This window comes from Orbicella franksi, chromosome 11, assembly GCF_964199315.1.
Source record: "Orbicella franksi chromosome 11, jaOrbFran1.1, whole genome shotgun sequence".
Lineage (NCBI taxonomy): Eukaryota > Metazoa > Cnidaria > Anthozoa > Scleractinia > Merulinidae > Orbicella > Orbicella franksi.
In genome coordinates, this window is record NC_138155.1 from 10,443,639 (window position 1) to 10,458,778 (window position 15,140).

A 15,140-nucleotide genomic window follows, 5' to 3' on the forward strand; every position below is an offset into this window, starting at 1 on the left:
TTTTTCCTGCAACAACTGAGGTTGTAGGTGTTGGATCTAGGTTTTAGAATACAATGGCCTTTCTTGTTCTCTTTAGTTCTATAGGAAATGTATTGCTTATTTATTGCTTACTCTTAGATGTCTTGAGTCTTAGGTAAAGAGGAAGATCTTGACATTTGCATTTTTCCGCGAATAATTTAATGTTGGATCCTACGTAATTAACTCGGTATACAATCATACAATGATCAACTAAGGCGGCTTATATTAAGGAATCTCTTATTCTGTGTTAAGCTTTCCTCAAATTCATTGGATTGACTTGTTCAATGTAATGTAATTTGGAATTTGTCTGAAAGATTAAAGATTAAAGATTAAATTCGCGCTTGACATTGCCTCTTTATGGATCAATCCTAAATATATACTAAAAAAAATTAGCATTACACGGTGTCTCGTACTACTCTTTATAACACCGAGGAATAGAAAAATATTTAATAGTTTGAAGCATTTTTCCACAACTTTGCACTGAAGCACATGTACATTCGCTGATCCGTACATAACCAGCCTCCTAACATATGTACATCTTATTTAGTGAGCCCTTTTATTGTGTAGCATCGCTTTATAAATTTAATTCTACCCTTAGAGCTCGAAATAAAAGGCATGAGTACGTTGCAGGTCAAAGGAGATAGAAATATTTCCAAAGAGCGAAAATCTGGAAAAAACCGTGTTCAAATTAACCGGTGCTAAACGCCTAAAAGATAATAGGCAAACCCAACGAAATTGATCAGAGTTCGAAATAACGGAGAGAAGTTTCTTTCTTCGAGTTAGCCTAGTAGGGATTAAGTTAAATTTGCAACTTACACTACCCGCGTTGATCAGAAGTTCCAGGTGCAATCTGCCTTGATACTTCACTGAGAGATGGATTTGAGAATGGATGTCACGATGTTTTTTTTTTTTCGCCTTTCGCGACTTCTTCGCGAAGAAATAGTTCAATTCCGCTAAAGTCGTTTGGATTGGTCACATTCCATTGCAGCTCTGCAGCATCTAACGGGGTGGGGGTTTTCCAGCTGCTCGTATATTTTCTTACGATAAAGCGGTGTTTTTAGCAAAGTTTTGAATTGGCGATTATCAGTATCTTTTAGTCACCGTTAGGAAAGGCAGGGAGTTTATCTTTTTTATATAACAAAGGGCTTGTAAGTGGTTTTACTTTATTTAGGTGGGGCAGTAAAAACTTAGAATTTCAAAAGGTACCACCGTGTGCATTTATATTACAAGCTAACATTTTCCGATAAAATCATTCCTTCATATGTCCCATCTAAATTTCGTTTTTCGGCCTTTTACCTGGTGCCGCGAGTTAACTTTTATGTAATGCGTTAACTTGTACCCGGCCAACAGCATTGTTTTGGCTAGCACGCCTTCAAAACGTTCCGCGACAGTATGTTCTTTTCATCCTTAGTTAGCACGTACAATCTTTTTTAAAAGAATATTGTTTTTAGGCCCAGGCTGAGTATTCTTATCAGTTTTCTGCTTATTCTAGGCTGAAAAAATTCTTGTGAATATTCCTAGATTAGATAAAGGAATACAAAGTCGACTTTGCCGATAAAACTTCAAATTTTAGCTGATCTAATCTTTTCCCCTCTTCCAAGAGAATTCAGCATTAGGTTGATATACTATTCCATTTAAAAATTATCAGTACTGAAGTAAGAAGATAGTATATTTCGGGATGGTATCTTTAACCCCCAGGAAACGTATTTGTGCTTGTAGTATTCACAACGAAATGGCAAGGTGCCTGCCGGTTACACTCTTTCTCTTTAGAATATTGAGGCTGAACTTTGCGAAATTTTAAGAATATTTTAAGCATGAACCCGAGGCTGCGATTTTGAAGCATGGCTCTGTTCTGTCATACACTATAATGTCTATATTCTAAGAATATTCACAATAATATTTTCAGCCTACAATCGGCAGAAAGACAAAAACATTCAGCCAGGAAAAAAAAAACAATATCCTTATAAAAAAGGAGTGTAATGTCCCGTGTTTAATGCCCGTTTTATCTATATCTCGGCCAACCTAAAGCCTTCATTTTCCTCCGAAAGGTTTGCTTGTTTATTTCCAACTTAACGTTTCTTACAACTGTGAAGTTCAAGAATGGCTTACAAAATCAGTATGCGTGTTTGCACAGGTCGAGCAATCTTTATTTGTTTTTGTTGAGGTTTGAATCCCTCGATACGGGGTTTCGCTGTATTTAAAATTGAAAGAGTTTTATATTAGTCAATTGTTTCTTTATCTCATGAGCTCACTTGTTTTGTTTATCTTACCAGCCAAGCTAAGTATCCACTCCGCACTATATAAATTGTAAGAAAGAATCGACGTCTCCGGAAAGAGATCATTCAATTGCATAAACGTGACCCATTGACCTTCCAAGTGTCAACACTCTGATAGGTCCTTATAGACGTCACCCAGAATCAGTACGTGTCTTAGTGAAGCAACTCCCAACAACTTCCAACGTAGATTAAGTAAAACGCTTTACGGCGAAGAATCGTGAACTTTCTCCGTTAAAAATGCAAATCACGTAGTCGAACGAATAAACAGATACATAAACGCACTCTAAAAGCAATGACAATTCACAAACTTAAAAATATGTTCCCAAAAGCACTCGTCTTGCAACTTGATTATCACAAGACTTTGCCCTGTCCAAAGATCTCAGCACAAGATAGCCACTATTCGAGGAAAATAAGAACCAATCTTCTCGGAATATACTGTGCAAATGAAGAAACTATTCACTGCTTCCTCTACGATGACAGTGTTGGTGGAGCAGGACCGAACGAGGTAATATCTTTGTTGAACAATCTACTCGAAAAAATGGAAACAAAATATGGCAGATTTGATCAGCTAACAATCTGGTGTGATAACTCTCCGGGCCAATTTAAAGAATGCTTCTTGTTTTTTTACCTCGATTACCTGGTGAAAAAGGGACAGTTTCTGAGAATAGACCTCAAGTTTCTTTTAGAGGGACATTCCTACTCGATATGCGACAGGCGTTTTGGCTGTATTCAGAAGTTTTTTGACACAGTAGAGAGGGTTGAGTTACCACAAGAATGGGCAACTTTGCTGAAGAACAGTCCTTTAAAAAATATCGAGGTACACTGGGCAACTTTAAACATGATCAAGGACTATAAATCCTGGCTTAGGATGCAGTATATATCCAGGTGTGAGGGTCTAGATAAGGAGAAATTTGAAGTCAGAAGGTTAGCGTGGCTAAATTTTGGTTATGGAGAAGTCGCAGATTTCGAGGGGAAATTGGAACTTGTACATCATCCTGAGACTGTGCTTATACGGTTTAATATTGACACTAAAGAGAAGCCAAGAATGGTTTCGTTCTACAAAAAAAAGCAAATGACAGAATTGAATTCCGATTTACTCGTACCTGCAAGACATGAACAGAGGCCTGTAAATAATCAAGTGAAAAAAGACTGTTTAAAGTTAGCGCGAAAATATTTATCTGAACGCGCACAAGCTTTTTATGCCTCACTAGCTTGTGAAGAAGACTCCTCAGATGATGAAAGTTAATAACTTTTATTATACTTTTTCTACCGAGGATGTTCACTTTATCCACAAACTTGAATAAATACACAATACTTTTTTATACATGTATTTGTGCCATTAGAACTGAAGTTACTGGCCATGGGGAAGGGTCTGGCTGTTGGAATACAACGCCCACTCTTTGTCATTGTAGTCCCATAGTAGCTCTACTGTTTCTGGGATGTCATGCAGGGCGACAAGAAAAACCCTTGGATTTCTTGAGTTTTTGTTGGCGATGAAGGGCCTTACATTAGCGTTGTTCCTCGAGTGATTCAATGTTGCACCCCACGGTAATTCGCCCCTCACATTGCCTCTATATGGATCAATCCTAAATATAAATACAAAAAAGAGAACATTACACAGTGTTTCGCACTACTCTTTATAAAATGAGGAACAGAAAAACATTTCATTGTTTGATGCAGGTTTCAACAACATAGCACTGAAGTACATGTACATACGTATATCCGTACCCAGCAAGCCTCCCAACAGATATGCATCTTATTCAGTGAGTCCTTTTTAGAGGGTAGTATCGCTTTATAAATTTATGTTTACGAGACTTGTGGCTCTTTTGGCGAACACTTAGCACGAAGGGCAAGCAAAGATGCAAATTGCGAGTTAAACGTACCAAGTGCTAGCGTTTTCAAGTGCCACTTGATTCATGGCACTCTAGAACAAGGAAATGTATCGCTTATGTCGGGAAGCGCTGTGAAATGTCACTCGTGCTTCATCAGTTAATGTTGCGTCGTGTTAAAACAAAATCCGCAGAATTTCATCAAGTAGCAGGAACGTACTATCGCAAACTTTGATTCAAATTAATTTCATTTTAAGCAGGAGCGTATAAGAAGGAAAGTTTCTTCAATTTTATATTGAAAATTCGACCATCGCACTGAGATATGATACTGCGAACTAACATAGCAGTGCGTGATGAAGTAGAAACAGTTTACGGTATCTGACTAGCTTTCCTGACGAATCACTGTAACACGGTCTACGCATGAAGAGCCCATATGGCAGCAACATAGATTTAAGCTAGAACGAAGAATTGTGTCTCATATTTTGAGTACTTTTTTAACGAATTTCCGTCTTTTATTTCGTAAAAAGATCTCATTCCTACCAACTTCTTATAACGCTTTTTTCTCCCGGAAAGTAACGATCCCTCGAAAGTAACCACAGCCCGAAAGTAAGAAGCTCCAAAGACTGCTAATTCCGAAAGTAACGTCGATCGTTACTTTCGGAAGTTTACGGTATCATACTAAATACTACAATGCTTCGTAAAAGATTTATGCAACGTTTTCTTTCCTTAAACGATGACTTCGCACCGTTTTACGCGCACGGTTAAGGGCTACAAAAATCCGTTTAATTGTTCTCCCACAATACAAATTGAACAATGTGAGATGTCTGAACTTCTTTTACGCGTTACTCGTACAACTGCTTCTAATGAGTACAGCTGGACAACAATAAGAACACCTAGAAATGAGGACGTGATTGGTGAGCAAAAACGGAAAAACAACTCCTTATTAGCTTGCATCTTGAGTCCTCATTTACAGTGTGTCATGTAAATGCTGTACGTAGACTTTGAAATTGCTTTTGTATCATAAGCTCTGTCACCAATCTTGTAGTTTTCTGTTCAAAGTGGTCTATTTAAGAGCTAACCTACTATATATCTTATTATCTTGATTATAAAAAAAGCGTCTCTGTTTATCCCACGGGCCACTGAATAAATTGATATGTTCAAATTTCATTTCATTTCATTTCTAAACCAAACTACGTTAATTTTCCAATTTACCCCTGAATTTTCAATATAGTATACATAGCAAATTATAAAACAAATCTCAAAACACGCTTATGTACACACTTATAATAGCACTCACGCAATCTGGCGACCCGCACTCTCGAAAACCATGAGGGCGCAAACTTTCCCTTCCTCTCGGTAGATCTCCTCACGCCTCTTAGCTTCTTCCAAAGTCAGCACTTCTCCTTCATATTCACATAGGACCTCGCACTTTTTAATGTCCCGCGAGGCGAAGGCGCATTTTCCCGCTTTTCTTACCGGGTCACTCGGCACATCGTGGAGCTTTAGAAATAAACATAATGTTCAGCATTCCGGCGACAAGTTAAATGTCCAGAAAGATAACACGAGATAGCTGATATTATGCATAACTGCTTACCTCAATTGGTGGAGCAGGTTTGGGGTTGAGGGACATATAATGCTGAACTCTCTCAGCCATTATACGCCCCCCAAATTCAACGGCTGGCTCTCTCTTTGGACGCTGTAGGGCTATCCCCGTATACCCTCGAATGTTTCCACCAGCTTGGGTAGTTCATGCTATTGGCCATAGCCTCTGTTGTCCATATACAAGAACCGCTTTCTTAAATTGTTGATAAACACAAGGTAAAAAACATACAATGTTTAAATGCTGATAATGGTTCGTTCAATTTACATACATTTTTTCTCGATTACTATCATTCTTAACGACTTAGGAAACTGAGTTAAAATCGGGCCTACAATTACACAGGGCGGACATATATCTTTAACTGTTGAACTACTTGTACAAAGAACGAAGTAGGTAATCCGTAAAGATCAGCTACAGTTGGACTCTGCTACTTCGAACTCTCTGATGAAAAGAAACCCTCATCGTTTAGCTTATCTCTAGTTTAAAAGTCATAGCTCCTAGTATCAATAATATGTAAATAATAACCAGTCAAAAATAGTTCGTAACGCTTGTAATAAACATTTTCGTAAATCTTTCTCTAAGTAGTTGGATAGTAAGCTTATTGTATATTAATGGTATAATTAACAATTAGACCCGGAGCCTGCAAGGGCTACGGGTCAATAGCCCATGAGGCGAAGCCGAATGGGCTATTAACCCGTGGCCCTTGAGGGCGAAGGGTCTAATTGTTTTAGTATCACCCAACTAGTCGGACAGAAAAGGCAACAATAAAGTTAGCAAATGCAGGTTGAAGAAATATTTGTTTGGGAATAAAACGAAAGAAAGCGTCATGCTCGATTGCGCCAATTTCGCTACTCGAGGACTATTACTAATAGTCCTCTACTAGCGTAGCCAATTAAAATGAAGGATTTGCATTAGTCCACTAGTTGGGTGATACTAATATAAAATAGATCGATGTGCGGGTTCATGCTGTTATTATATTTACGTTTCTAACTCAATTATTTTTAATTATAAAGTGTAGATGAAAGACAACTCATTTGACTTTTTGAAGCGCTTAATTGGCGTTAGCTAACCATCTGCAATAGCAGCTCGTTTTGTGTGCGATATCGCAGCGTGTTCAAATGGAGAGAGGATTATTATTGGAGCATGTACACACAACTTATAAACAAGAAAAGGTGATATCATGGTGAAATGAAGACCGAATCGTACCGAAAATAGTTACAACTTTAGGCTCGACAAAAATAAGGCCACCATAAATCGTCTGTGTAAACGGGCTTTAAATGAGCCTAAAGTTGAGGAGGTAATTGATAATTGGTAATTCTTTATTTATCGTGACAACTCCGCTTAGCTAAAAAGCTACTTTGCAGGAAGAACATTAAGGTAAAAGATTAAAGTACGATCACATTAGTTTCTCAACGGTGATCTGATATATGTCTCAATGTTGATATAGTTTTCAATTGTATCATTGTAGTTGGAAATAAAAGGGATTGGTACGTCGTAGGTCATGGGACACAAAAATCAATTCCAAAGAGCGGAAAGTTTGAAATAACCGAGTTCGAATTAACCGTTGCTAAATGCCTAAAATAACACCGGGGCACACCTAAGGGAAACAGATTAGAGTTCGAAAAAACGGGGAGTACAGTTTTTTTTTCGGGTTAGCCTAGTAGGGATTAAGTTAAATTTGTAGGGTCCAACGGTAGTCACAATAGTTTAATGTAATCGGGTTCCAAGAATTTTAATACTTACCCTGTAAAAACTTCCCTTTTTCATGAGATCCTGAGTTTGCCCGCGCGTACTGTCCTCTTCTGTCCACAATGAGACGACCCTGCAATATTCCTTAAAAATTTCTTCAGAAGAAACAAAACTTGTCTCTTCTGCCAAAGCAACAGATTTAAGGATAAACTCTTGTAAAAACGGACATTTTGCTGCTCGTTTGTGCTTAAGCATAACTCTTCTAACATTCGCAAATTTGGGCGGCATCTTTGCAGTGCTCCTACAGGTGTTTGTGAGCTGACGATCAAAGCGTTTTATTTATAGGTACTGAGATTTACCCATAAAAATCGTAGGAAACAACTGGTGCTGGCTGATTAGCCAATCAGAAACGCGAATCAGAAATTTCACTAGTGAAGAAAAATCAGCAACTGAACCGGAGCAATGAATTTTCACTAGTGATACTAGTAAAGATGCATACATGCCGTTGGTCTATCGTAGAGTGTTGTTTAGCCCAGAAAACAATAATTGCTATTTACAAAACTAAACAACAAATCAAATTGCTGGAAAGCTACTCGAGGAAAACGATTTAATGCTTCGAGGACGGTAGAAGATTTCTGTATGGGATGAGGCCGGGGTGGGGGTAGCGGAGGGGGGTTGTTTGCGCAACCTTGGCCAAAGTGGACGAAGCAATCAAAATGTACTTATTGATTGTCTGAGGCGTTTATTTAGGATAGTAGCAACTTTATGGACCTATGAAACATTCAGTGAAAACATTGACCTGTAAGCTTCCTTTTTTTTTTATTTATTTTCCTGTTCGGTGTTTACCATACAAAGTAACATCGGAACTCGTGCAAAAAAGAATTCAAAGGCGACGCGTCAGGAGACATATCTAGCAAAACCCGTGAGAGCGCTCTCCGCTATTGTCACCTTCTAAAAGCAACTCAATTGGATCATTTCTAATTTTGAATTTCTTGTTCAGCTTTGATGGAACCACCGACGTTTTCAAGTCGTTTTGTTTACTTTTTAATCTTGAAATATCCAAGTACCGATGAAATAAACAAATTACCAACGCAGCTGTTTCTAAATTGCTGTGAAGTTGCACACGGAAAGTCTCTATAAACATAAAAAGGAGAGCATTTATCATTGGAATGTTCGTTACAATTCTTAAGTTTGATTCCTGTAAACTGGAGGTATATTTCGTGACAAGGTCAATCAGTTGCCACCGCCTCGTATTTCGTTGACGGCCCGTCAGGATTTTTCAGCTGAATTAATCTTATCAGGCTTCATCATAATTCGAACTCCGTCAGCAAATAAACGTGTCTACACACTTAGCCTAGTAAGTGTATAACAGCGAGGGTACTTGTAAAACAGCGAAGTACATGCGTATAGATAATTTGTCTGTGTAAATATTCCGCGAGGTTGAAGATATTAAGACCCGGTAAAGGTACCGACTTAGTGATGTCAGTCGAATGAGGGTCCTGTTAAATTTCTCAACTTCAGAAAGATTGTATCTATATTTAACACATTTTGGGATTTGGGTTTGAAGTTGAATCCATCAGTCTCTAATGATCAAGCTACAATAAATCAAAAACAGGAACAAGAAGTCCATTTCAATATAATTTTTATTTATTAAATGGCCTGTTGAACTTTTGTAGCGAGAATAGTTACATCGTATTTTAAGGAAGCGAATCTAGCCTCGCTTTCTCTTAAGTGAGACTGGCGTTGAGTTCTCAGCCGACAAATTTCATCTTCGGACCTGTGCCGCCCAGTTTTCCTCAATTGTTCCTTCAATTTATTGGAATTATTGTCGCAAGTTTGACAGGTATCTTGTCTCGCTTTTCTAAAACTAAGCATTTCCTTCAATTCACTGTTAAATATGTTTCTAAATGACGAAAAACTTAAAACTGGACCTTTATTGTTTCTTCTTAAACTGGTTGTCTTTAAATCTGGGTTTTCCTTGAGGAACTCAGACCACATTTGACGCATGGACACTTTTGAGTCAAAATACTTCTTAGCATTAGTTCGTGACTTCCGGTAATGGGATTCGCTTGCCTCGTATGAGCAAATAAAGTTTATCACCATGTTTTTCACGAGGGGCAAAAATTTTCTTGGCGTTCTCTGGCCCCTCTGGTCGGGTTCTACGGAAGGATTATCCAGATGAATTTTTTTCAGCAACACTTGTATCTTGCTTGATGACAATCCATAGCATTTTCTAAATGCGGTCCGACATACCTTTCCCAGTGGTGGTATGGTATAATTTACCCTCCGTTTTCCTCCTACGGTTACTCTTATTTCCATGAGCTTGGAAAAGAGGTAATTCTGTTCATTGTATGACTTTCGATAAACCGTGTTTCTTTGACCTCGTATAATAATTCTTGTTTAGAATGGACCTCTCCTCAAAAGGCAACCACTGTGATAGCAGGTCAAAAGTAGCCGATTTATATCTCTGAAAGCAGCATTTTTTCGTCTCAATATCGTTCGCCTATCCTTTGCCACGTAAGTCTTCTGGAGCTTGTGGCTGGTAACCAATTTCCTCCTTCCCTTTTCGACTGAACTCGCGATTGGATCACCATGGACAAAATACTGCCACGGCCTTGCGGAATCGAATTTGTATACAAGGTTGTTTAGGTCTTTTCCATCGCCATGGAGAGCGCCTGTTAGAATCGAGGGATTGTTGGCAGTCGTCATATTGTGAACGCAGTTTTGGCGAGCTTTCTGAAACGTAAAAAGCCGGCGTTTTTATTCTATGGCCTGACGTGACCGAACGAATGTACGAGCATTGTCCAGTTTGTTTACAAGCCTGACACGTCGACTGGCTGTCAAAGATTGCGAAATAGAACAGTCTGGAATCAGCCGTCAGCGAACACGCCCACCTATTTAACTCAGGCGAACATGTCCCTTATTTTCATCGCAAATATTCTGGAAAATATTACTTCCTTAAATTAAACCAAAACCATGTTTTGAAAAACAAATCTCCAACGAACTCGAAGGCAGAGGTATAATAATTAAACATTATACGAGGCTTGAATTACTTTCGCAGCCTCTGGGGTGGACCACAGCCTGCTGTGAATATTTTTTTTCTTCTGTCGCCGATTTGCAGGAGATAAGTTTGAAATACACTACAAAGTGGTACACCGCATTAATTATTAAATACTTCCCTCAACGGACATTTAATAAAGTTCTTTATTATATGGATGAACATGAACTAGTCCGCAATGAAAAACAAAAACTTCGTGAGCAGTCGATCTGCAGTCCATATTTTGTAATGTGGACCGCTGAGAAGGACCGCCCACGAACCAATTACGGCAAATTGCGTTTTCAATTCATTCCGCAAAATAAAGAGTTTTTTTTTAAGAAGAAATCTTGTTACCTTCATACCACAAAAGCGACGCGAGAAACGTAAATAAATGTTTACCTTTCACGCGCTCGTTACCGGGAATGCCTATTCGGAGACGCATACTTGGAGAGGCGCATCAATTTATCAGTCCGATATTACATAGAAGCAAATCAGATAAGTAGACTGTTCAACAGCCTCTCTATTTACGCACGCGAAAGAAAACGCGAGCGCGAAATAAAAAGCGAGATCCCTTTGTTCAAGTCGATTTTATGCGCGAGTTCGACGATAGGCTCGATTACCAGCCGCTGTTCGGGAAAGGAGCCTAGTTCGACGATCGAATAAAAAAACGTGAAAATAGAGGGCCGTGAACAGTCTAAGATAAATAGAAAACTTTTATATAGCAGTCTTATACACCGAAATCCAAAGTGCTTAACACCCAAGAAATTTATCAAAACCATCTCCATAGAGATAAACTATTTTGAGTGTTGTTTCTGACTATAGTTTGCCTGTGACTTTTCGCTCATACGCGGGAAAGACCGCGCGCAGGACTGGAAATTGGCGAACATGATAACTTCTGATTGTAAGCTCGTGGCGGTCAAATTAAATCGTGCTATGAAATGATATTTTTCGATGGTTTCACAAAGGTAACCACCTGAACGACGGCCATAATTCCATTCTATAAAGCTACACGGAATAGACTGACTTCAGGCGTGGTTATAAGCTCCCGTTTTAGCTCTGCTGGGATACCTGGACTGAGCGGTAAGTTTGCTTGCAATCTGATAATCTTTAGCTTATCTGAGTTATCGGCTTATGTTTTAGCAAAGAACTGGGTAAAAGCCTGGCGAAATTTCCTCCACTACTGAGTAATATACATCCTGGGATATAATTTTCAGTCTAAATGTGTTAAATGCAAGGCGAACCGAAGTGGAAAAACCGCGAATCTTTACTACCGAAGCCCGAAGCCTGCAAAATTGTTGTCAAATCAGTCAGAGCTGTCGCCAATGAAATACTTCTTTAACCACGTTCTTTGTCTGAAGTTACAGAAAGCAGGAATGGCCATCATCCGATTGTAGCTGTTGTTGAGAATGACAAATGTCAAAAAGTGAGTTTGAGCGTTGAATAGTAGTGACACATGCTAAGTTGTTACCGTTGAAACCAATTATTCGTAAGGGTACAGTTGAACCTTTATTTTCGAATATAGTTTCCTGTATGTTCGCTATAAAGCTAAGTTGTGAAAAACGGCCTTCGTAGCTTTCCTCGGCATAATGCTCAGTTAGGCTGACATATTATTATGATTTTAAAAGATAAAATAAGTTGTCACTACAGCTGATTTATGTGAGTTTCAATCCTTCGTCAGCTAAGAATGAACAGAATGAAGTCGTGAAATATTGGCCAAGCTTATTTTGGCCCGTCTATTTTCTACACGTTTATCACTAGAAATAAATCGATAAATGTATACCCTCTTGATTTAAAAGACCCCTTAATTAAGCAATCTCCCGTTCGTTTTGCTATTGAGTGACCCGGCCTAGTAATTGGGCAACTATAATAAGCTAAGTTTAAATTTAAGCTTAAATACGGGTTATTCAACGATCACGGACGTTACATTTGCACGAATATGGCAAGAGAAAAAGCATTAAAAAAGATACAAAAAAAATCATTCCCTCTGACTTAAATTCTTTATGACAGATAGAGAAGAGTTGCATGTTTAGTTGAGAACCCGTCAAATTGACTCTTTTCCAAAAAAAAATATATTGAAGCTTAAATAAATGGAGCTTTCATGGACGTTTAACAGCTGAGTCAACCAAGTTCTCAAGTGCAAATCTTAAACCGTAATTTCCTGTGAATTGTGAAAACATAAAAACCATTGATATTGTTTGTTTAGGTACAAGGTAACACTTAAATTATGTACTGATAAATATTTCTTTCAATTGGTGCTTTTTATTTGATAATAAAACATTGTCATGGACGTCACATTCCAGATCATGGACTTAATACAGTGTTTCAAAAAGAAAATGAAATTAATGATGTTGAAAATATAATTTACCTGTTCCTTCTTGACTTTTCCCACATTTATTAGAAAACTGGCCAAATGAAGCAAATATCAATCGGTTCAAGCAGCTTGTAAAGACATACAATGTTATGTTTAGCTTTTTATTGATATCTGGTTAGCTATTTTATTTGAAATTGTACCATGTTTTGTACTTTTTAGCAATCATTGCATGGTACATCTACGTCTTTAAAGATTAATTTTAGTTTCATTTTTACGATGTAAACCATACTTAAAAATTTCATGGAAAGCTGCACTATTAAATTTTTTTAATATTAGGGCCTGTTTACAAGGAGAGAGGGTTACCTTAGAAGGCTTGTTACCCTAGCACTCACACATTTCCTTTTTTTTTCTTCATGTTTACAAGGCAGCTAGGGTAAACCCAGTAGGTGGGTTACCCTATCTACGTGCTAGGGTTACCCTGGCAGGCGGGTTAATTTTTTCCCTCTGTAAACACTCCAGGTAGGGTTAACCCGCCTACCCCGATTAACTTTCTAATTGTTTCCAGACCCTTTGAATATAACCGTGCATTAAGTTCTCCCCGGTTGTAGGGTTACCCAACCTGTAAAATTTTGCTTGTAAACCCGGGCTATCTTTTGCCTTGCAGTTAGGTTTAACCCGCTCGCTAGGGTAACTCTCCCTCCTTGTAAACAGGCCCTTATTATTATTATTATTATTATTATTGTTATTATTATTACTATTATTATTATTATTATTAGAAAAGGTTTTTCTAAAAAACTGCATTGTTTCAAGCTCTTTTTGAACATAGCTAATTTGATCTAGAATGGATAATAAGTTACTAGGTCTTTTGTTGAGAGTATGTTTGCATGGTTTCAGACTAATAACCTTTGTTCAGTTCCAAATTCTTAAACTTAAGAGACAAACACAAGTCTTATATTCAATGACATTAAATTTTAATCACAGAGCTATAATGACCATTTGTTGTGTTCACTTCAAAAGAGGAAAAAAACTTACGCTAATTACTGTGATGATCAATCATGTCTTCATACTTTGACATTTTGTTGACTATTACATGTATATTATTGTGTTGTTGCTATTATTATTATTATTATTATTATTAATTCAACGGTAATTGCTCGAGTTCTAAGTCCTAATTTTTTGTTGAACAAAAAACTAACTTTTAGAACCAAGCTTTTTGGGCAATTATTACGAAGCCTCTTGCATTTACTGTTGTTCATGATATATTACATCCATGAATGTAACATTCATGACAAATTTAACGGCAAGTTTTTTGAGTGACCTTTTGGAACTGATAAGTTTTGTTGCCACAGATGTATGTTACTTGGTCAAGTAATAAAAAAAAACATCTAGTATGTTATTTTTATATCGGACTTAGATACAAGCCATGAGAAAAAACAAATTGCTCTAAATTACAGGGAATACTTTACTTGACATCCATGACAAAATTTTTGGCAGTTACACATTTCTTTAAGAATAGGTAAGATGAAAATACTTTGGTTCTAACCTGGACATTTAATATTACATTTAATGTGTACTAAACTCAGTTGTTTGACTTATGGTTAAAAGATTATTGCATCCATAATGCCAAAATACAAGGAGTCTATTAGTAGTCCCTTAGTTTGGGGAGGCCCCCCCCCCCCCCCAACCCCTCAGTAATGCATGATGATTTTTAAAACAGCAGTCCTTGTGCATTTTGGCTATGGACTTAAAATCCTAGAATAAGGTATTTTTAAAATGGTCCTTTCCTTTATTCTCATGTGGAATGGGCCATACATACAAGAAACTTTAATAGAAGCAGCAAAAAGAAACAAAATAAAGTTGAGTGTAAAAGAAAACTGAGAAACACTCATCCTTTGTATTTCAAGTTCAAAACACACAAAATTTGTTAATTTTATAATGATAACATTAATTTCCAGCTAAGAAAATACATTGTGTTGCACTGTGCACCTGTTCATTAAAACTGCTCATTTTCTTTCCAGGACAGCCTTGGCCGGCAATGCCCTGCAGTCTTAGGGGCTGGCAGCCAGCCAGCCAGACACAAGCAAGGTGGGTGAGTAGGCTGTGTGTTGACAGAGTGCCTGTGGTTGATCGAGTGAAAAAGCCTGTGTATTTTCTTGGAAAAGTGTCAGGGTGGTTGTGTTGAAATTAGCACGGTTTTCATAAATCCAGACATATATATATATATATATATATATATATATATATATATATATATATATATATATATATTTCACGTTTATATTCCATTTACCTCCAGCAGTGAGTTAAAAAATACACATCTTTAGGCGAATAAAAAGCTCTGTAATTATAAGATGTGATATTTTACTATCTCTTTACGGAT

General features: G+C 37.6%; 2 protein-coding genes across 2 annotated transcripts; one reads left to right on the forward strand and one right to left on the reverse strand.

Annotated features, from left to right (window-relative positions):
• Positions 1–2,112: 2,112 nt before the first annotated feature.
• LOC145503391 (uncharacterized) lies at positions 2,113–3,609 on the forward strand. Its single transcript, XM_081482850.1, has one exon. The coding sequence runs from the start codon at positions 2,587–2,589 to the stop codon at positions 3,538–3,540; it is 954 nt and encodes a 317-aa protein (XP_081338976.1). The 5' UTR covers positions 2,113–2,586; the 3' UTR covers positions 3,541–3,609.
• A 36-nt stretch (positions 3,610–3,645) lies between these two features.
• LOC145502085 (N-lysine methyltransferase KMT5A-like) lies at positions 3,646–5,854 on the reverse strand. The gene is made up of 3 exons (XM_081481367.1): positions 5,718–5,854; positions 5,421–5,623; positions 3,646–3,880 (listed from the first exon to the last, which is right to left on the reverse strand). Exons 1-3 carry the CDS (start codon positions 5,775–5,777, stop codon positions 3,646–3,648), a joined length of 498 nt encoding a protein of 165 aa, XP_081337493.1. The 5' UTR covers positions 5,778–5,854.
• Positions 5,855–15,140: the final 9,286 nt, after the last annotated feature.